Consider the following 23,114-nt stretch of genomic DNA (forward strand, 5'->3'; position numbering starts at 1 on the left):
CTGAAACTCCAATCCTTGTGCAGCAATGAATTTGTTCTTTTCCTGGTAGCCCTGGGAGTGGGGTAGGGGGAAATAGAGGAGAAAAAGAAAGTGAAAATCCAAAAATGGATAAGAATGAAATTCTCCAGACTCCCAACCAGTTTACAAAGCCTCGCTTGTGAAAAGGGCCAGGCAATTAACAAGAATTTCCGTTCTAGAAATTTTCAAGGTACTGATGTTTGAAACATCATCAAGCTTTGGATGTTGTTGTTTTTCAGTTGCTAAGTCATGTCCGACTCTTTGCAACCTCATGGACTGCAGCATGCCAGGCTCCTCTGTCCTCCACTATCTCCCAGAGTTTGCTCAAACTCATGTCCATTGAGTTGGTGATGCTATCTCACCATCTAATCCTCTACCGACCCTTCTCCTTTTGCTTTCAATCCTTCCCAGAATCAGGGTCTTTTCCAATGAGTTAGCTCTTTGCATCACATGGCCAAAGGATTGGAGTTTCAGTATCAGTCCTTCAAATGAATATCCAGGATTGATTTTCTTTAGGATTGACTGGTTTGATCTCCATGCAGTCCAAGGCACTCTCAAGAGTCTTGTCCAGCACTACAATTTGAAAGCATCAACTCTTCAGCACTCAGTCTTCTTTATAGTCCAACTCTTACATCCGTACATGAGTATTGGAAAAACCAAAGCTTTGACAATACAGACCTTTGTCGGCAAAATGATGTCTCTGCTTTTTAATATGCTGTCTAGGTTTGTCATAGGTTTTCTTCCAAGGAACAAGCATCTTTTAGTTGGATAGCAGGAAGCAAAGCTTACATGGTCTAGGCAGTCTTCTTAAAGTGAATTATTAATGAACACTAGTATAAGAACATCCAAATAACAACTACTAGGCTAGATCCCATGGACGGAGGAGCCTGGTGGGCTGCAGTCCATGGGGTCTCGAAGAGTTGGACACGACTGAGTGACTTCACTTTCACTTTCATGCACTGGAGGAGGAAATGGCAACCCACTCCAGTGTTCTTGCCTGGAGAATCCCAGGGACGGGGGAGCCTGGTGGGCTGCCGTCTATGGGGTCGAACAGAGTCGGACACAACTGAAGCGACTTAGCAGCAGCAGCAGCAGGCTAGATCTTGTTTTGATGCTCTCTCAGCTGCTGACAATCCGAGTCTTAGTGTTAATGGATAGGAAACTTCCAAGTCAGAAGCATGTGAGGCTGAGCCCACACTAAGAAGGTAAAAAGTCTTTTGCTTGATGATGCTTCACCCAGGTGCAGAAGATTTCTGGGAATAGGCCATGGGTATGGTTAACAGCTCCCAGGTGTTTGACAACAGGGTTCTCCTTTACCGGAAATGGGAGACAAAGAAGCCAAGCAGCCTGGGGACATCACTTAATAAGATATCATATATTGTCATACATATATATATATCTTAATAAGATTTATATATCGTATACTGACACATATATATGGAATCTAAAAAGATGGTACTGATGAATTTATCTCAGGGCAGCAATGGAGAAAGACAGAGAACAGATCTATGGACATGGTGGGGGGAGGAAAGGGGAGGAGGGAGAGGGTAAGATGTATATAGAGAATAACACGGAAATTTATAATATGTATATAATATAGACAGCCAATGGGAATTTACTGTATGACTCAGGGAACTCAAACAGAGGCTTTGTGACAATCTAGAAGGGTGGAACAGGGAGGGAGATGGGAGGGAGGTTCGAGAGGGAGGGGACATGGATGTAACTATGGCTGATTCTTGATGTGTGACAGAAAACCACAAAATACTGCAAAGCAATTATCCTTCAGTTAAAAAAAATGATAAGGATCCTCTGAGAAACTGACACTAGCAGTAACTTTCTTTTTCAGTATTTACTGTTTAGTCACACACCTTTTCAACCTCATTGTTTAAATGTAGTGTTCACTTGAGAAGTCCTAGGTAAATGAAAAAATCATTTGATTTAAAGATTGTAAATACCTCTGTTTTTTTCAGACAGCATTAAGATGGGCAATGAGGGCAAGACAGTTTCATGGATGGGACACCATGTCACACCAAGGTGACGATGTGAAATACAAGTCTGCAAGGCAGTGGCAGAACTGCTGCTCAGCACTGGAGAAAGCTTTAGGCCTCAAGATGGAGATGTTCAGAATTAACAAGAAGCTTATTAAAATTTTTATTTAGAAGAGCAATTTAAGTTTTTCCAAATGTTTTTAATCAGTAGAAGATGAAAACTGATAAAACCTTAATTCAGGATGCTGCACTTTGGTTACAGCACTAAACGTGTAATTAAAACCGAGAAGTCCTTAGATTATGTTAAGCTGTAATATATCCCCGCTCCAGGAGAAGTAGCTGCCAAACTCTCACTGGAGTGTGTGGGTCATGAATAGCTTAAAAGCACAGTTGGAGGGTCCGGCCCGCAAGTGCTTCCTGCTCCATCTTCATTAGGAGTGTGCTATATATTCCCTATGAAAACATGCCTACATAATGATATGGTGATATTGCTTAACCAATAAGGTAAAACTAGAATGAGGCCAAACTACTGATCTTCCCTGTGTTATATTCAAGGGAAAGAAGAAATGTGGCTCCCGAGATCTTGAGACATCTTTGGATTCTGAAAGTCAAATGCCAAGTTGGCTCCATGTGGCATCTACATTTCTACCAGTTTAAAAACAAAAACAAAACACTTCTAAAAAAATCCTGTAAATACTCTTAGACACCTAAGAGTAAGTGAGGAAACTGGTCTCTCCTAAGACTTCAGGCGGAAAGCCCAGCTGCCACCTGTTCCACTGTCTATTTCATCTTCTCTTGTTAACAATGTCAGGTTCACTTCGGACCTTTGTAGTCTCCAAACCACAGGTCCCACCCCCTCCCCAACTGCTGCCACCATTCCCTGGTACCTGACACCACTTCTCTTTAAGATTCATGTGTGATCTTGGTTCTCTGTGTGCACAAAGGGCTCAGTAAGTGATTGCCAGGACTGGGAATGTTGATAAGAAGATTCTTTTGGGGGTAAGCAAAAAGTTCTAAAACTAATAGGCAATAGCTAAGAGGTACAGTGTTTCTTTTCTGCGGTGATGAAAATGTTCTAAAAGTGATCACTGTTGCACATATCTGTGAACAGACTAAAACCAGTGAATTGTAAACTTTAAGTGGGTGAAAATTATGGAATGTGAATTACATCAATAAAGCCATCCTAGGTGGTATGTGATAAAGAGGCTGCCTGCCAATACAGGAGACCTAAGAGATGTGGGTTTGATCCCTGGGTCAGAAAGATCCCCTGGAGAAGGAAATGGCAACCCACTCCAGTATTCTTGCCTGGGAAATCCCATGGAGAGAGCAGCCTGGCAGACTATAGACCAAAGGGTCGCATAGTCAGACACGACTGAAGCAACTTAGCATGCAATGGAAGCATTAACTTGGTAAACTTACTAAAATTCAAGGAATTCTATTGTTTCAAATGTCTGAATTACTGTTATATAACACTTACCAAACCCTATTTTTTCTCCCAACATGATTGAGGTATAGTTTATATAAACTTACCTTATATACCTCAGTCATGCTGGGAGAAAAAATAGGGTTTGGTAAGTGTAACTGGCAGCCCACAACAAATGGCCTCAATGTGCTTCAGCAAAGGCTGCTGTCTGACCCTCCCAGTCCAGAGCACATGTGCTCCCTCTTTCCCACTGGATCTCTCATCTGCACTCAACTCTGCTGACCACTGAACACCCTTCTCCATGCTTTTCTTTGTCCTCTGAGATGCTCTTCTCTCCTGGTCTTCTGTCTCACTCATGAGCACCTCTTGCCCAGTGCGCCTTGGCAGAGGTTTTTGGACTCCCTGTCTCTAATGGCTTTGGAATCTCTCTCCTGAGCTCAGATCAATGCCCAACTATGCTGGATACATCCACATGAATCACCCTATACTTTTTTTTTTAAATACAAGAAAGGCACAGGTTGGTTTTCTTTCCCCATAATTAATTTTTCACAGCATCTCTCCAATCACAAGTATTACAAATGAAAGTGAAAAAAATCACATTTTATAGATTTTAGATTTGTCTTCAGCATTTAGTTCAAATCTCACCATCTTCAAAAAACATTTCTCTTGCAAAACTCATCAGCTAAAAGTTCTACCCAGGCAGTAGGAAGATGGTCTTTGCTAGTCCATGGCTATTCTTCTGCCATTTTCCCTAACCAGTTAGGGTTGAACAGCAGAGTCAGGCACAGATGGTGGGCGTGAGGGGAAGGGACACAAGGGCTAATTTCCCCTAGTACAAGATGGCATCTGAAGCTTGATGGAAGAGCAGAATTGGAGAGACCCGAGGAAGGGTCCAGGCCCTGTACTCAGTCAGAGTCATGGCTGGTAGTGGAGGAGCGGGAGGAGGTATGTTGCCTGCCATGCTTGTGGTGTTTCTGCTGCTTTTTATGATTGTTCTTCATTTTCTTCTGCATCCTTTGTCTGTCACCATTCCTGGTGCTACCATGCCAGGAGCCAATGGGTTCACAGGATACATGCCAGGGGCAGGTGGTGGGTATGGGCAGGGGTAGAGACCTGAGGGCTGGCATCCTAAAGACCCTGGTTGTGGCACAGGATAACAGGGCCCACCAGGGAGAAGAGCTGGATTCCCCTGGGGTGCTCCTGGGGGAGTGGGAAGGTGGGCCTAGAGGAAAGGTAGTGTTGGCGGATGGTGGATGAGCAGGATTGCAACCTTCAGGGTGCTCAATGTTAGGCAGGTGTGGATGTGGCCCTGGCTGCCCAGCACTGGGATTTCACACGTTCAGTGTTTCCTCCAGCTCAGGTCAATATACTCTACAGAGTATCACGCTATACTCTCTCATACATAATCGATCACCATGTCCTACTAAATTCTACCTCCAAAGTCGTTTTTACTTTGATAATTCTCCAACCCTTCTACCCTCACCATCCAGAGCCTGATACTGTAACAGCGTCTAACTGGCCCTTCCTAAGTCCATGCTGCACACAGTAACCTGAGTGATCAATATTCAAATGTGGCCATGTCACTCCTTATCTTTAACACCTTTCAGTGTTATCCCACTGCCTAGAATAAAAACTCAGCTGTACTGAAAATTTGCAGATATTTTAAGGTAGCTCAATCAACATCCAGTCCCACCCACTAACAGCCTGACCTCCTTTCTATAGAGGCTGAGAAACTAAAAGCTGAATTCCCCAGACTCTCTTGCAGCTCTGTTCAGCCTAAGAACTCAGTTTCTTCCTAGTCCCACGTAAGACTTGGGACAGAAGTGAGTAATGTGAGACGGTGACTGCTAAGAAGATGTAGTCTCTGGGCAAGCATGGCAGCAGAAGCATTGAGTTCTTCTGAAGCAGCTGTAAAGGAGTTCCACTCCGAGAGTCATACGGGGCAGCTGGGTACATCTATGGCTGCTCTGTTCCTCACTGAACACCACCTTGCAACTCTCCCACAGATTCTGTAAGCTACCTAGTATCTAATAATAAACCCCTTCTGCTTAAAAGAATAGAAAGCTGACACTGCTGTCTGAAACTAAGAACCCCAACACACACCTGACATTCAGCACCTTATAAGACTGAGCTCCTACCAATCCCTCAAGCCTCCTTCCTTCCCACCTTGTACCTCATAACTAAGACTACTATTTCCAGTCTCTGACTTCACTCTTACTTTTCTTTTTGCTTTAAAATTTCTACCTGTCTTTCTTCTCTTGAATGTAGACTTACCCTTTAATATTCAGCTCTACTGGATCACCAGGTTGGCTGAATGTTTCCTTCTCTTAAGTCCCAAAGAATCTGGCAGTATCTCCTTTGCACATGTTGCACACTAAAGATAATGATCTACCTGTAGGTAGATCACACTAGGGACTACATCCTATCTCTGTAACCTCTAAGCCTATCCCCAGTGCTTAGCACACAAAAGGTGATCAAAAAATGTTGCTTGAATTGAATAAACCTAAATCTTCTTTAAGCCCTGACTCTTACTCATGGTTCACCATAGCTTTTTCTTGCGTTTCTACTTTCACTGAATTTGTAAGTGCCCCCAATTTAACCTCTTCATCTAAACTTTCATTTCACCTATTAATAACCTCCAATAAACACCATGGCATTACAGGATGCCCTACTGTGAGCTCCAACTAAGCATGGCCAAAGCAGAAGGCATGCTTCCTTTTAGTGCCTTGCTTATTATGATCATAAAGACCCACCTTACTTGCTTACCCATCTTCACATCCAACTTACTTTTGTCTGTCTTCACCTTCAGTGTGGGAAGGATCCAAACTGGTTACAGTGACAGATGCTGCTGATTACTAACTCAAAAGCTATTCCTCCCCATTCTTCCTTGCCATCAAAACCATGCTTTTGTTTGGATATTTACCTTCTACTGGCTTGGAAGATGACAATTCCTCAGCCCCAGAAGGGTAAATCAAGATAATTCTCAGTGCCTTAGCCAGTGACTAGAGACAGGGTGTAAGCATGTGATCCGATGCTGGCCTGTTGGCTCTGAAGGGCACTGTACTGGAGAGGCTTCTGAGAAAGATCATGCTCCCAAATAAAGAGGAAAGCATATGTACAAATTCTCCACCTCCTCCTCCTCTGTGCTGCTTGTTGTGTGTATAAGAAATGTTTGAAACTGCTACAGCCATCTTGTGACCAAGAGACACTGCCAACAGGATGAAGACATCTGAGTAGAAAGATGGAAACACCTGTTTTCTTAAGGATGTCACTGAGTCACAGACTCAGCCAACCCTGGAACTGCTGTATATTTGCTTTCAGATTATATGAGAAGTAAATGTTCCTGTCCAGACCAATTCTAGCTGAGTATTCTGTTACCTTAAGATGGAAACATTTTGACTGATACTGCTATACTCTTCCATATAATATTAAACTCAATCTATTCCTCCTTACCTGTTCATCATAATCTTTGATCTAAATTCTGGGAATCTTATCTGGTTACTAGCCTTTTTCCACTTTCCTTTATCTACCACAGCAATCATTTCTTGTAGGGTTCTTTTCCTTCTAACTATAAACATATGACCATCCCTATGAAACATATATACAGGAATTTCAGCAAATCCATTCTAGTGAGGATGCCTGCACCGCTCCATTTCTGAACTCCATCTGATAATCTATTCATTAGCCACAGCCTCTTTTCTTCCACCTTTCTCCTTTTTTATCCCAAGACTGCTCTTTCAATTTGTTGAAACCTGGTCCTTGATCCCTTCCTTTCTCCACCGAACCTGAAGCCCTTAGCTGACTACTCAGAGGAGCAACTGACTTCTCTAGTCCTTTTAACTGAGTTACCTAATGTTTTCTGCGTATCACCAATCCAAGGTACAATCGGAGAAAATCACACAACTGAGGCCCTTATACATCAATGATTTCCATCTTAGGTAGGTCCTCAGTGCAGCTAAACATGTTTTTTTTCATGCCCTTTTCCGTGTTCTTTCTTACTGATCTCAGTACTCTCATGTCACAGTCCCATCCCCCCTTTTCAGCAGATAACCCTGACTTAACTTCTCAGAAAACACAGATGAGTTCCTTCAGCTTGATTTATTCACACTTACAAACCAACTCTATCTATTCTATATTCCTTTACCAGCAAATTAAGAGGAAAAACTTCCTTTTTTATGTTCAATGCTAATCTATCAGCTTAAAAAAAAAAAAAACTGTGGTAAAATATATACAACATAAAACTGATCACTGTAGCCATTTCTAAGTGTACAGTTCTGAATAAATAAGTTTATTCACATTGCTGGGCAACCATCATCACCATCCATCTCCGAAACATTTTCATCTTCCTAAACTCTGTACCCATTAAATGATAATTTCCTGTTCCTCTCTCCCTCTAGTTCCTGGCAACCACCATTCTACTTTTTGTCTTTATGAATTTGACTACTCCAGCTACCTCACATAAGTAGAATTAGAAAGTATTTATCTTTTTGTGACTGGCTTATTTCACTTGCCATAATATCTTCCAAATTCATCCATGGTGTAGTATATGTCAGAATTTCTTCCCTTTTCAAGGCTAAATGATATCCCATTATATGTATATACCATATTTTACTTATTCATTCTTCCCTTGATGGGCTGCAATCACCTTTTAGCTATTGTGATTAATGCTGTTATCAATATGAGTGTACAAATTTCATCAATATTCTCTTCATGCTTCAGTAGTCAGGCTTGCTCTTTTTAGCTCTCTTGCTTACTCTCTTTTTTTTTTTTCAAACTCTCCCTCTACTGATTCCTTCCTGTGAGCCTATAAAACATACTCATGTCTCTCATACCATCTCTATAAACATTCTCTAAATCACCCTAAAAACCTCCTTCCAATTTCAGCTCTCCTCTTGAAGTAGACATGACTAGCCAGACTCATCTGGAGTCAGATATCCTTGTCCTGTTTCCCTACTTTTACTGTAGATGGCAAGGTGTGATTCTGTTCTTAGTTATCCGAATAAGCTCAATAAAGGATTCACTGACTCCTACTGTGAGGTATACATTTAGATTCTGATTTCTGCGTGGGAAAATTTTGGTAATGATGACAGGTAAACATAAGAATACATTTTAAACTATCTGTTTGATCTTTAAAAAAATAATTTTTTAGTCTTTTAAAAAAATTATCCTCAGGGAAAACTTGTAATGACAAGTAATCCTCCTTATATGCAGCTGGAAAAGAGCCAATGGTCAGTCAAGGTAACAATGAGAAAAACTCAAGTTTCTTACATTGATGAATGAAGCATTGATGTAATCAGAATCTGGAACTCCTTCAACTGGTGTCAGATGGACTCGAGAGTGGTCATCTAGAAAAAAAATTTTTTTTTCAATTAAATTCAGTTTTATTTTTCCCTGGTCCCAATGCAAGCAGGCCAGTTGTGACGATGCAGAACATACACCTGTATAGGTTGTCACTGCAACACTATTTATAACAGCAAAAATTCAAACATATCTCAACCATAATATGGAATAGTAAGCAGATGATAAAAAAGAAAGTGAATATTCCTATTTCTCGACAATTGCCAATATATATTAGCTTTGTTTTTATTTTACATTTCTTTATAGTCTCAGGTATACAACCTTATAAGTCAACATCTGTAATGACTACAGTGATTACCACAAGTCTAGCTACCATCCATGACAATGCAATAGACCCCCTCCCTTTCATTCATTTTACCCACGTTCAACCCCCTTCCTCTCCAATAATCAATAATCTGTTCTCAGAATCTATGAGCTTGTGTTTGTTTTGTTTTTTTTAGATTTCACGTGAGTGAAATCATACAGTATTTATCTTTCTCTAATTTTCCAAGATAACAGCAATGTATACAGCATACCAGTTATACTAAAAAAATATATACACATTTATACACAAATAAGAAGACAAAAGTATCTATAAACGGCTAGTATAGTGGTCTCTAATTATATTATGCACCCAAAAATACACCAGGAATTTTTAAAAGAATTAATTTTTTAAAAAGCAATTATAAAAATAAAGCAAAGTTCAAACATTTTGCTCTTGCATCCCACTGGATTATGTATATTCTATTCTGGAGGCCACTAGCCTAGAAAAATGTCCATTAAGTTATTGATAAACAGATTCATAATGACTAACTCTGGGAAGGAGTTATGAAGAGAACTCTAAATAAGAATTTTTTTGCAATAAGCAGCAAAAAACTCCACAACAACCACTTTCTATCTGGTCTTAGTGAAATTGTTCTCTTTAACCTCCTAGAAACTTTAGGTCTGCCACAAAAACCTGGTTAAGTACCCCAAATGACTTGATGAGCACCTGGGGATGCCTGGGGAGCCATAAAGACTCTTTCATTCTATTCTTATTACCCAAAGTTTTCACTCTATTCTTATTACTTGTCTTCCCATGATCAATCACCAGATTCCTTCTATCCTCAGAAAACCTGGCTACAGATGCAGTTTCAGTTTGTATCCCAAGAAACCCTACACTCACAAGGCAAGATGTTTACGTATCGATTTTTTTCCTTGTTCTCCTCCTTGGAGGCAGCTTCACAGGTGGCCTGGATAGGACAAGCAGGAAGAGCCTAAAAGGTTAAGAGAAATTACAAGAGTTATTCATAGGGATAAGTACCAGATATGTAAACTGCTGCACCATACTCTGACCTGGCAGCAAGTTCTACCTTTTCTTGGGGAGAAAAAAATATGCCCACATGAATTGCTACAGCCTAATAAAGACAGTGCACCTCTTTTCTAAATAGCTCCTAAGCTACGTAGAGTCCAAATGCCCAGAGGGCTGAATGCCCTTTCCATTACTATAAGCATGCTCTTTACATGATTACTCTATGGTTAGGGGCCCATTACAATGCTAGATCAAAAGGCACCCCCTACCCCTTACTGTATATAGGAGTGGGCAGCATAACTGAAGGGATGGGCCATTTATACCCATGCTGACCACCATGCAAAGTCGATATGCATTTCAAGAGTAAACCACACAGGAGGGGTCTGGATGGTCAGCTGGGTTAGGGGCCTGACAAGCAGGTATGGCAGCCCAGCCTCTAGCATCATGTGGATAAGGTTGGTGGGTGAGACGGCATTCACGGGGATGCAGCAGTTAGAAAGCAGAAGACTTGGATGACGTGACATGGAATCTGCAGCAGTTTTGGAGCAAATGTAAATTAGCTGGCACTGGGAGGTATGGAACAAGTATAAATGGCTTGATATAAGATAGTCTGGACTACATGAACTTGAGCAAATTGGGCAAAGTTTCCCATAAAATTGGGATAATAATATCTGCTACATAAGGAGTAAACAAGATGATCTCATGTCTGGCATAGAATAAGCATTCAATAAATTAAGTTTTAATTTATTATTTATTTATTTAGGAGGAGGAAGCTAAACTTTATTATTTGAACTGTTTTCTTCTTCTATGTTCTATATATTCAAAACTAAGAAAGCAAAAAAAAAAAAAAAAGAATGAAATAGTTTAAAATTATAACCTAGACAACCTTCCTGATAAGTGATTTGGAAATATGCTTTAGAAGCCTTAAAAATATTCATACTCTTTGACCTAACAACTCTGGATTCTAGTCTAAATAAAAATCTCAATGCTCAGATTACTTACTTTATTATTGTTTAGAACGACCCCAAACTGAAAACAACCTTAGTATTCAGCAGTAGGGGAACAGTTAAATAAAGTATGGTTTGTGTGTTACTTTTCATTCACTCTTTCAACAAACATAAAATGTGTACCTCTTAGGTACCAGGTTAGGCACAGAGCAAACAGTGGTAAATCAATCATATACATAGCTCTTGCTCTCATGAACAATGCAAACTTGTGGGTGAAAGATGGATATTAAATAAAACAAATAAAGTTACATACCAAGGTATATGCAATGAAAGAACAGAATATTACTAGAGAAAGAATCAAAAGCCCAAGAAATTCCCGAGTACAGACTGAGGGGTAGGTCTCTATGAGGAAGGATGAGTACGGAAAAAAGTATTCCAGGCACAGAAAAGAGCATGTGTGATGATCCAGAGGCAGGAGAACACTTCGTTTGTGTGGGGAAATAAAGTGTCAGGGAGGGTGTTATGCACAACATGTGTTGTGCAAAAAGGGTGTTATAAACAAAGTGTGGTTGGTGGGAATGGCAAGAGGAAGTGGGAGGAGCTTAGTTTAATAAGATCATGTATTTCCATGTAGGTCCTTTAATAGGAAGTTTGAGTTTTACTTTAAGTGCATGAGGAAACCGTTTAAAGTTTTTAAATTGCAGTTCATTCTACATGTTAAAGAATCACTCTGGCTGCTGCGTGGAAAACGGGCTGGGAGGAAGGCAAGTATAGAATGTAGAAAGGCGATAGTGCAAGGAAATAGTCACATCTGCAATGTATCACACAGTTAGAATTATTATATTTAGAGATGGAATGAACAAAAGGGAAGTTGGGGAGAGAAAGAGACAGGAATGAAAGACGCTTGCAGGTTTCTAGCTTGGATAATAATAATAAAGATTAAATTAAGTAAATGCGAGCCTAAAAAGAATCAATTTTGTCAGACAGAAGCAAGACTTTTATGGAGGAACGAATATATTTCCTGGGAACCAGCAGTATAGTGGTAGGAGAAACTAAAGTGAAAGACCACAAGATAACAATAATCATCAAAGTCTCATAGTCCATCTACCTTCACTTACTCAAGAGATTTTCTTTTCACAGTTAAAACCTCAGAGGTCCTCCATGTTATTTCTCTAAGAAAAGCAATTTATTTAGACCCAGTGCTGTCAACACATTAAAGGCGAAAAAAGTTTCCTGGGCTGGAAGATTGGAATTTCCCAATTCACCCACAGTTTGCATTCTCTTCACTAAGACAGGCTAGATTTCCACAGGTTTCCACCTTGATGCAGGATAGGATGAGACAAGATTTTAAAAGCCCTCACGACTAATCATAAGGCATAACTGTTACATCCCTTGTCTAAAATGATATAGAACAGATGTAGAGACAACAAGATTCTTGAAAATAATCCTCAAGGTCAGTAATGACAGTGACCACATCTCACAGTCCTGTCAGCATCCCTAACTCCCCCAGTCTTGATGAAGAAAAGTTAGGTCTCCAGGTCGGTTGAGGCTCCAAAAAGCAAAGTTAGGAAGAAACAGGAGCCACTGTTTGACGAGAGAAAATAAAAAGTTTCCTTTTGAGGACACGTGCTAGATGCAAAATGTCACACTAAAGAGCTGAGGTCAAGGATGAAAACAAGGGGAATCTTATTTCTTTCAGTTTCTACTCTGACAAACTGAGCCTGGATAGCTGGACAGAAGCAGCTAAACCAGAAGGCTCTAAGATGTTAAATTCTCCACAAACAGGAGGTGGCATCAAAGACCATTTCATCCCTTGCTTCAGCCTTTACAGGATGCAAGGCTTTTTTTTTTTTAATGTCAATTAAAGTTTTTTCTTCAATTTTTACATTTATCTTTTAAAAAAGTATATCCACCACCCAATTTAACTTAGAAAGATGTTCTCTTTAGGTCCTTCCTCATCATGTCTTCTTCCTTCTCTCACAAGTAAATTTGGAATTTTGTACTTATTATCCCTTTGCTTTATTTGTATCCCAAACATTCTGTATCTATAAAAATATATTTTTTATTGTTCAGTCATTTTTTTTTTATAAAAATGGAATGATTATCAAGTGGTGACTTGCTTTTTTTGCCCGACATTACATTCTTAAGATTCACTCAGGTTGTTCCATGCAGCTGAAGTTCATTCATTTTAACTACTTGGTAGTCCTTCATTTTTAGTCCATACCAACATTTATCTTTCCATTCTCCTATTGATGAACATTTGGGTTGTTTACAGTTAACAATCTGCTTTGAGCACTAACTGTGTTTCCTCATGCATATGCACATGAGTTTTAGGTATGAGTATGAGTAACCTTATCAGAAGAGGCCAAACAGTTTTTCCAAGTAGTTACACCAATTCACACTCCCACCATCAAAGTGTTCCAGCTGTTATGTATCCTCATCAACAGTTGCTATAATCAGACTTTAAATGTATCAATATAGGTTTACTTTACATTTCTCTGATTATTATTATTAACCATCTTTTCACAGTTTACTGGTCTTTCCTCTTCTGTGAAGAACCTGGTTGAGTGTTTCCCCATTTTTCTACTGGACTGTTTCTTACTAATTTGTAGGGAGTTCTCTATGTGTTCTGGATACTCATTCTATTATCAGTTATAAATGTTATAAGAATTTTTTTCCCCAAGTTTGTGGCCTGCCCTTTCATTTTATGTTATATAAAGAGAAGTTCTGCATTTTAATGTAGTCAAGTTGATCAATCTTTCCCTTTATAAACATTTTAAATCTTAAGAATGCTTTCCTATGAGAGATCATGGTATATTTTCCTACATTATTGTCTCTACATTTTGTCTTTTAAATTTCAGTGTTTACATCAACTGGGACTGATTTTTGGTATGAGACAAGAATTCAATTTCATTTATCCCTACCCAGTCGTCCGAGCACTGTTTATGTAAGGACCCTCCTCTCCCCCTGCGAAACTACAACAGCATTTGTCACCAATATGTTTCCCTTTACACATGAATCTGCTTCTGGGTTCTCTATTTTTTCTGCTGGTCAATCCATCTATTCCAGTGCCAATATAAAACTATCTTACTTACTACACTTTATAATAATTCTTTATATCTGGTAAGGCAGGTCTCCTCACCTTGTTCTTCTTCTTCAGGAATGTCTTGGCTATTCTTGAATCTTTTCTCCTCCATATATATTTTAGAATCAGCTTGTCAAGTTCCACAAAAAACCTGTTGGGATTTTTATTGGAATTGCATTGAATCTATATATCAGTTTGAGGAGAATTGACAACTTTACAATATTGAGCCTTCTAATTCATTGATCTTATCTCTTTCACTAATTAAGGCTTTTTTCTTTAATGTCTTCAAACATTTTAATAATTTTCTCCAAATATTTTATAAATATTGTATTAAATTTATTCCTAGGTACTTCATATTTTGGATGTTACTGTAAATGACATCTTTTAAAAACTATTAGACTTCCTGATTTTGGTTTTATGTATAGAAATGCATTAATTGTTATGCTATTTTTGTATCTATCAACCTTGTTAAGATAACATTAATTCTAATAATTTATCTGGTGAATCTATGAATTTCTCTGGAACAATAATTTCCTCTGTGGGAAAAAAACAAAACTGATTTGTCTCTTTCTTTCCAATCCTTCATACCTTTCATTTCTTTTCTTGCCTTACTGTGCTGTCTAATGTCTCTAGTATAGTAATGAATCTCATTCACTTTAAGTTTGAATCCCCTTCCAAATATCCTGACTCCTCACCAGTGTCTGAACACCCTGCTGTGATGGGGATCCTACTACCTTCCACAGCAGTTCCCCTTATCTTGGAACAGTTTGGTTTAGAAGGACTTAACACCTCGATACACAATTTGTTTCATTTTTCCCTTGTACTGACTATTGTAAAATCCAAGTGGTCAGCTGGTGTATTCTCTGTCCCCTGGAAATCCTGAACCCCCAATTCCCTGCTGAAACCCCAATTCCAAAGCTCCTGACTGCTACTGATAACTCCTGTAGCCTTTGGCTCTGATTCATTTATTTGGAGACAACTCATCCATGTAGAGGCTATTCTGTTTCTGATTCATTCAGTTGCCACACAGTTCTGTTACCATGTTGCACATAAATGTGTCTTTACTTGGAAATTCAATAATTAAGATGTCTCTAAAGATGCAGGGCCCTGACTGGGTTGTGTGTGTCGGGGTGTGGTTCACATTTCACAAATCACAGACTTTGACCATTTCACTGCCCCTCCAGTTCTTTTCCTCACTTATTCCTTTCACTTCAGGAGCTAACTAAATTCTATCTATTTATTAAACCTTAAACAAGCTTTAGGGACCTCAATAAGTGACTTTTCAAACTCTTGCTTAAAAAAAAAAAATTCAATACTTTCTTCTGAGATAAATGCTGGTCAGTAAAAAAAGTTCCAGCTTGTAACTTTAAGACAAAGTTCCATTACCCATAACTTTCAACTATGGTGGGGCTTCATAGAAATGAAAGGCCACACTCTCTGGTCTGTCAGATATCTGAAAACAGCTGTCATTTCCTATGCTTATTGTTTCTTCAGCTGTTCACCTCCATGGTCCAGTTTTTCTCTAAAACAAATTCCCTTTTAATGTTATTCCTTTTCACAGAGACCTAATCACAAGACTCTTGGCACAGCTCACTCTGGGTACACAACTCTTTATTCTATATGCTACACATTCATTAAAGCATAATGGATATTATGCTAAAGCTAATAAGCTTGAATAGCTTTATTTACTATATTAAAAAAACTTTTTTATTTTAAAGCCTGCTTTTAAAAGTATTATCTGAAACTATGCTTGCTGTAAAAGAAAGTCAAATAGTTCAGTAGAAAGTGGAAGTTCCCTATCATCTTTATCTTCTACCCATCCTTGTAGGCAACCACTGATTACAGTTCAGTGTTCCTTCAGACATAAAAAAATAAAATAAATAAAAGCATTAATACACTCACACACAGACATACATATATTTTTTAAAGGGGATTATACCATGTAATGGAGAAGGCAATAGCAACCCACTCCAGTACTCTTGCCTGGAAAATCCCAAGGACGGAGGAGCCTGGTAGGCTGCAGTCCATGGGGTCGCTAAGAGTCGGGCACGACTGAGCGACTTCATTTTCACTTTTCACTTTCATGCATTGGAGGAGGAAATGGCAACCCACTCCAGTGTTCTTGCCTGGAGAATCCCAGGAACAGAGGAGCCTGGTGGGCTGCCGTCTCTGGGGTCGCACAGAGTCGGACACGACTGAAGCGACTTAGCAGCAGCAGCAGCAGCAGCAGCATACCGTGTAAAGTCACCAAAATAGTGATTTTTTCCCCCATATTTTTCTATGTTGACATTTATTTTAACAACAGTACAGAATTTCATAATAGATGAGAGAAATCATTTAGCCACTTGGCTATCTAACAAATACTTTTCATTTTATTTTCTTTGCTATTATAAGTAATGCTATAATGAACATCCTTGTAAAAATATATGTGTGGTTTTTCTTGTTAGAGTCTCATAAATTAGGTCAGATAGTATAAGCATTTGAAATTTGGTTGATACTGCCAAATTATCCTCCCAAAGCTCTATCAACTTAAAACTCCTCCTACCTGTGTGTAAGATTGTCTTTACCCCCATACCTGTCCATACTTGATATGAATCTTTGAAAATTTTCAAATCTAACAGGCCCCCCAAAATGGTTAGTTTTAATTTGGATTTCCTGATTACTAGATATAGCTGAGTTTGTTTTCCTACGTTTATAGACCATTTGCTTTTCTTCCCTGAATTTTTCTTCCCAATTTTTCTCCTGAAACGTTTACTTTTTTCTCATAGGTTTGGAGAATCTCTATACATTATGGAAAATTCTCTTGTCTACCTGTGGCAAATAGTTTCTTCCAGTTGGCCACTTTTTTAAGGTGTCATTTTTAAGAGACACTTAACATTTTAATACACTTATTATCTTTCAATCTATTCCATTCTAGCTTCTGAATTTTGAGTTTTGTTTACAAAGGCCTTTCTCACTCTATGATTATAAGAATATTATTCTATGATAGTGGACACAAACTGGTGTGTTTGTCCTATGGTTATTTCTCCTCTTTCCTGTCAGGGCTGACCAATGCAAGCACAGTCACACCGTACCTACACTGTGCCATCTAAATTCCCTCTTCTAGGATTTTGAAACTCAGGAAGCAGCAGAGGCTTCCCTAGAGGGCCCAGAACCACCAAGATAGGATCTGCTCAGTCCAGGGGCTGGTTGTCTATCTCATCTTTTGATTCTGCCAGGTTCCCCAGTATCTTCCCAATTGATGGTTTTAATTTTTTGCTTAATTGAGATGACTTCTCTTGCTTTTAAGCTCACTTAGCAGTTAGTAACAGAGGGTGGGGTTGTAGGTGAGAGACTGATGGGGGAAATGCAGGTGATGTGAACCTAATCACTGAGTTCAGATGAAGGGAAAGAACTGTTAGTCAATTTTCATTACGGGAAAGAGCAAGCCACTTATACCTCATGACTCTACAACAGTTACTTCAGTTACTGACTTGCTTGCCATCACCTGGGATGTGTTCTAGCTGATGGTAAAGGAATTTAGGGAGAGGGGAGTCCCAACTAAAAGGAGAGAAGAGACACTGAAACCAAGTAACAGAATTATTTCTAACAATTTTAGACAACAAAACAAGAAAAAGACCAGCTCCAACATCAAATATTCATCTCCAAAGACACCATAAAATTCAGGGCCCTTCTATGATTGTGCTATGTATTTTGCTGAACCAAAAGTTAAGGTTTCAGAATTTTGCTGATTACTAAGTGTTAACGCCAATGGAATTCACATCTTTTCTTGGTTGGTCATGTGAAAGACAAGCTTTTAATTATCTAGTGAGAAAATTATCTCTTGAATTATCAAGTGAGATAACTGAAATGATGCAAAAATGAAACAACAGTTGGAGAAAACTAACTTCTAAAAATCTCTATTGTGCTCTTCACTGCATCCTGCTTTGATGATGAAAACTGCCCCATAACCCAGCTCTCATTGCTCATGGATAATCAGGATGCAAGCATAACACAATCTGGAGGAAATATAAAAGAAGGTAGAAAAGCAAAGAACTAACACCCAGAAGAAACTACAGGAATTCACTGAGTTGGATCATCAAAAACCATAGGAATAACTGTTGAAATAGATTTTGAGAATGTTAGATCAAGGACGGATCTAATTCTAATTGTTGAATAGGGCCATATTTCTAGTTATGGCATGGTTAACTGAACTTCTGCGTTAGTGTACCTGCTTAGGAAACTGGCCACAATTCTAGTGGTGGAGTGGCCAGTGGGAACCTGGACTGAAAGCTGGGTTCAATGAAAAGCCAGAAAGCCCTTGGGACAAAGTAGAGGAGATCAGTGTTATAGGGGATCCAACAGGTTCAACCTTCTTACTGACATCTTCATCATGTCCTTGACAGGCTCTATAATGCATGCCTTAATAGAGGGTGCACACTGGTGAGGAAAGCACCTGAATCTTTTAGAAGAAGGAACTGACATCAAAATGGGATTCTTGATCTTAGTGAAATGAAAAAAAGCTTCAGAGGCCACACCATGACCTCCAGAACAAATGCAAGCTGCTGGAGTAATAATCTCCCTTTATCAAAAGGCTAGGTCCCAGGCAAGTCACAGAAATCCTAACTGTGACAGGAGACTTAAAAGTTGTGGGTAACAATGAGATAACCCATTTACATGTGTGAGTTTACTGATAGCATGAAGCAAGTGCTCAGTAACTACTAGTATTAACTATTCTGATGCTTCCTATTACTCCCCATATAAGTTACCAAATAGATGAGATGACAGTTTTTAGGAATGTCAGTATACAGCATACACAAATCATGTGGAGCTGCAGATTTGCAGATGCTTTTCCACATGTGCTCACATTCCTAAAGATTAATATAACCCTGAGTACCTGGAATTTCACTATTAATAAGGCAAGTGTACTTATTTTTTCCTTTACGATGCACAAAGACTACACATGCAGTTTCCCTTCCTCATGGCAGGAGCAGCTTCAGTGATAAATCATCTTGACCTCTCTCTGCTGTGATCTGGTTCACTGGGGTTTTGTCTTTGTTTCACAGGACATCACCCTGATAACTATGCTGATACAAGAAGCTAACAGGACTTGGAGAACAGGATATTATGTATCTTAGATGTACATGATAGACATAAAAATAAAAGTATAGTGGCTTGCCACCTAGGCCAAGTTTTCTGAAAGTCCAAGGCCCGCAGCACGTCACCGTCTACCGTAAAGAACAAGTTGCTACTCCTTGCCCCTGTGCCCCCAACCTCTGCCCACTTGAAGGAGGAGGAGTGATGCTTGCTGTGCCATTACAGACTTTAGAGACAACACCTATCTCATGCTGGTGTCCTGGTCTGACTCATTTGTTGAGTGATCTAAAGAGAAGGCTCTTTAGCTGATCCAGGCCAGAGAAATGAATTCTGGTAGGTTTTGGGGGCCCTAAGTGTCTCTGGTTAAAGCTGAGCAGGAGAACTGCAATGAAATAACCTTAGAATCTGGGGAAAAGATCATGATCCTGTCAGCAACATCATGTTTCTAGTTCAACATTGGGCTCTGGTAATGATGTAAGCCTGGCCATGGGACACTAGATATCCATGACCTTAACTGCTCATTATAAACTTAGTGTTGCTCAGTCGTGTCTGACTCTTTTGCAACCCCATGGACTGTAGCCCACCAAGCTCCTCTGTCCATGGGATTTTCCAGGCAACAATACTGGAGTGGGGGTACTTTCCTGGAAGTTCAGTGGCTAAGATTCCACACTCCCAATGCAGGGGGCCTGGGTATGATCCTGGTCAGGGGACGAGATCCCACATGCCACAGCTAAGAGTTCCCATGCCACAGCTAAAAAGATCCTGCATGCTACAATGAAGATCAAACATTCCGCATGCTGCAACCAAGACCTGACACAGCCAAATAAAGCAAAATAAAAAAAGAACACTGGAGTGGGTTGCCATTTCCTTCTCCACGGGATCTTCCTGATTCAGAGATCGAACCCACGTCTCCTGCATTGGCAGGCAGATTCTTTACCACTGAGCCACCTGAGAAGTCCAAATTTAGTATTATGTAAGTCTATAGGCTATAAATTGGGACATGTCCAGAATTCAGCTGAAATGGATGTGTACAGAACACACGCCACACACCCGCTCCTTCAATAGATTCCACTGACTTCCTGATGATACTAACAGTTGACTAAGGGAGAAAAAAAGTCCAGCCTAGTGTACTAATGGCTCTGTGAGTCATGCTAGCCCATTCTGGAGGTAGACGGCTATGGGATAATCTACTTAGGTATCACTCCGAATAAAAGAGAAATTCAGCTGGTGAACAGAACTTCAAGCAAGGTATCACACTATCCACTTCACTGGATCTCAGGATCTAAGCTGACCCCTGGGTAGTAGATAACTGGGACAAGAAAGACAGGAAATATGTATTACACTCCTTGTGTATGCTCACCAGATGGCACGCACTGTAAGAAGCCAAGAGACGCTGATCAGCTCTTTCCCTCACCACCCCAACTGCACATATGTGGCCATGGTAGCACAGCAATTGGCTGGCACAATACCTATCTGAATTTGCCTACCATGCCTCTTAGGAACACCACCTCTACCCAGATATTTGTTATGGATCTCAGGGAATTATCTCCAAACAAAGAATTCATTTCACAGAAAAAATATGGCTACAGGGCCACGTACTCATTACTCAGAAGTAGCTTACACCATAATTACAAAACAACAGAATGCCTACTGGAAACCTAGCTTAGTTGAGGCTAGAGTGCTATCTTGTGGGATAAGGTGAAATGTTCTTAATCAATAATGAGTATTAAATGGTGGTGTTATTCTAACAGCCAGAAAAAGGGGTCCAAGTTATTACTTAACTCTTCCCTGGTAAATGGTCTTCTGCTTTACCTCTTGCTTCCCTGCCATCTATTCTCCAAATTGTAGCTAGTGATTTTCTCAGACTGTAAGTCTGACCACACCACTCTCTACTCCAAGTCCTTCAGTGGTGGAGCAAATATCCCAATAATCATTCCTCCTTTCCTCCTTGCTACAAGAGCTTCCATTCTATGGGTTATCCACCCATCTTCTACATGACACAGGAATAACCTGGACTGGTCTCCACCAGGTGCAGTAAGTCTATTTCTTCCTTGCCTATGACTAGTCTGTGACAGAATATGTGACCAGGTAAGTCCCCAGAAGCTTTTGGGAAAGTTTTCCTCACTAGTAAAAGGAAACACACAGGAAGAAACAGTCACCCTTTTCCCCCTGGACTTGTTTACCTCCATTTGTGCCTACAACTAGGGCAGCCATTACTTTTTTAGGGGGCCGTGATGCATGGTTTATGGGGTCTTAGTTCCCCAACCAAGGACTGAACCCAGGCCCTCAGCACAGAATATGCAGTGTCCTAATCATTGGACCACCAGGGACTTCCCTGGGCAGCCAGTTTGGCAACATGAGGGCACCCAGCCTAAGAAACAGGGCTGACACATGGCTGAGTGGAAAGGTTTGAAGGAGACTGAGAGTTCAGCAATGCCCAGGTTGATGAATTAGCCAATTCTGGAACTGTTCTTGTATCTTCAAATCCACTCCCCTCTCCCTAATCATTACCACTTTACATCAGTTGGATCAGCACCTCTGGTCTAACTGCTGCAGCCCCTAACTGTATTTCCTGTTTCTATCCTGGTCTCACCATTTTCTTTTCTATCCTGGCTATTCCCTAACCACCAGAGTCATTTTTTTCAAAATACAAACCTGGCTGGTCTGTGGCTTTCCACCTCTCTCACGACAGTCTACAGGATCTACAGTCTGGCTCAGTCTTATACATTTTCATCTCCCTCAAGTCTCTGCCTTTCAGCCACTCACAGCTTTTACTATTCTTTGAATGTGCCTTCCCTCACCCACTGTCACTACTGACAGATTGATTCTGATATTCCCAGTACCTGGAATGTTCCCCATCTGCCTTTCCCCAACGCCCTTGCCTATGATTGGGTCTCAATTAAAACATTGTTTTTTTTTTTTTTTTAAAGTAAATTCTGAATTAGTGGACTGGGATCAGCAACTCGTAGATTCACAAACATGGTCTGCTTTCTTGAGGGATTTATAAAACATACAAATGTAAACACTACCCAAAATGAGGCCTGTGCTCTGCAATCTGCCATGGTCCTCATTTTCCACAATGACTTCCTCCTGTTGTCTACTCAAGATACCCTGGGACCCCTTGGCTCTAGACTCTAAAGGCCACGCCTCTTAATATAGGTTCCCATGCCTCAGCACCAGTTCTTCATGTTCTCCAGTTCTTCATGTTCTATACTGCTGTTTGAACTTATACACCAAGTTCCCTGAATGCAGGGACTATCTGCTTTTGCTCCCCTTGCACCTCACATATATTAGATGTCTGGATAAGTAAATAAAAGTAACAGACACAATGATGAATGAATGGATAGATGGGTAGATGAGGGAGGCAAGGCAATTTTTTTTTTCATTTCCTGTCCATGATCACATAGAAAAGAAGTCAGATGAACCTGGTAAAAACTCCTCACCTCTTAACCTATTAGAAACCTGTTTTCTACCCCATCACTCAAAAGGCTTGACTTAGGTCTGCCTTTCTCCCTGCTGATACACCAGCCTCAGTAAAGAACTCACGTTGAATTCCTCTCTGAAGAGCTTATTGTCATCAGCCATTCTCCGGTTAATCTCCTCTTCCAGCTTGTCCACAGGCAGGGGCGGATACTTCCTGTTGGTGCTCGGGGACCTGGCCAGAAGTGGCACGCTCTGGGGTTCTGCAGTGCATAAGGGGAAGGTTGGTCAGGTGCCTTTGGGACACAGCCCTTCTCTGGAGACCAAATTATGGGCTCTAGCTCATGGGCCAGTCCTGCTCTCAATTCTTTTTTTCTTTTAGGACGGGGAAACTCCTATTTTCTCCATTTTTCTTCTCCATGAAAGTCCCCCATGTCATTCAGGGGTGTCTTACCCACATCCTCAGTGCGGCCATTGGATAAGCGGAAAGAATTGGAATGGCTCCCAGCTTGCTTGTATTTCTTAAACC

At 40.2% G+C, this 23,114-nt stretch overlaps 1 protein-coding gene and 1 pseudogene across 3 annotated transcripts in view; both read right to left on the reverse strand.

Moving 5' to 3' along the window:
* The window catches only part of PTPRA (protein tyrosine phosphatase, receptor type, A), a 120,325-nt gene that overhangs the window by 20,619 nt on the left and 76,592 nt on the right, over positions 1-23,114 (reverse strand). For 2 of the 3 annotated variants that reach the window (XM_010836506.1, XM_010836508.1), the window contains 4 exons: positions 23,040-23,113; positions 22,712-22,848; positions 9,932-10,022; positions 8,698-8,774 (listed from right to left, as the gene is read on the reverse strand). In XM_010836506.1, coding sequence (XP_010834808.1) covers positions 8,698-8,774; positions 9,932-10,022; positions 22,712-22,848; positions 23,040-23,113 — 379 coding nt within the window. Of the gene's footprint in view, positions 1-14; positions 52-8,697; positions 8,775-9,931; positions 10,023-22,711; positions 22,849-23,039; position 23,114 lie in introns of all 3 variants that reach the window. The other variant, XM_010836507.1, reaches the window with a different exon arrangement.
* On the reverse strand, positions 3,332-4,754 carry LOC104986071 (annotated as a pseudogene).

Source organism: Bison bison, unplaced genomic scaffold, assembly GCF_000754665.1.
Source record: "Bison bison bison isolate TAMUID 2011002044 unplaced genomic scaffold, Bison_UMD1.0 scf7180017864063, whole genome shotgun sequence".
In the NCBI taxonomy this organism is placed as follows: domain Eukaryota; kingdom Metazoa; phylum Chordata; class Mammalia; order Artiodactyla; family Bovidae; genus Bison; species Bison bison.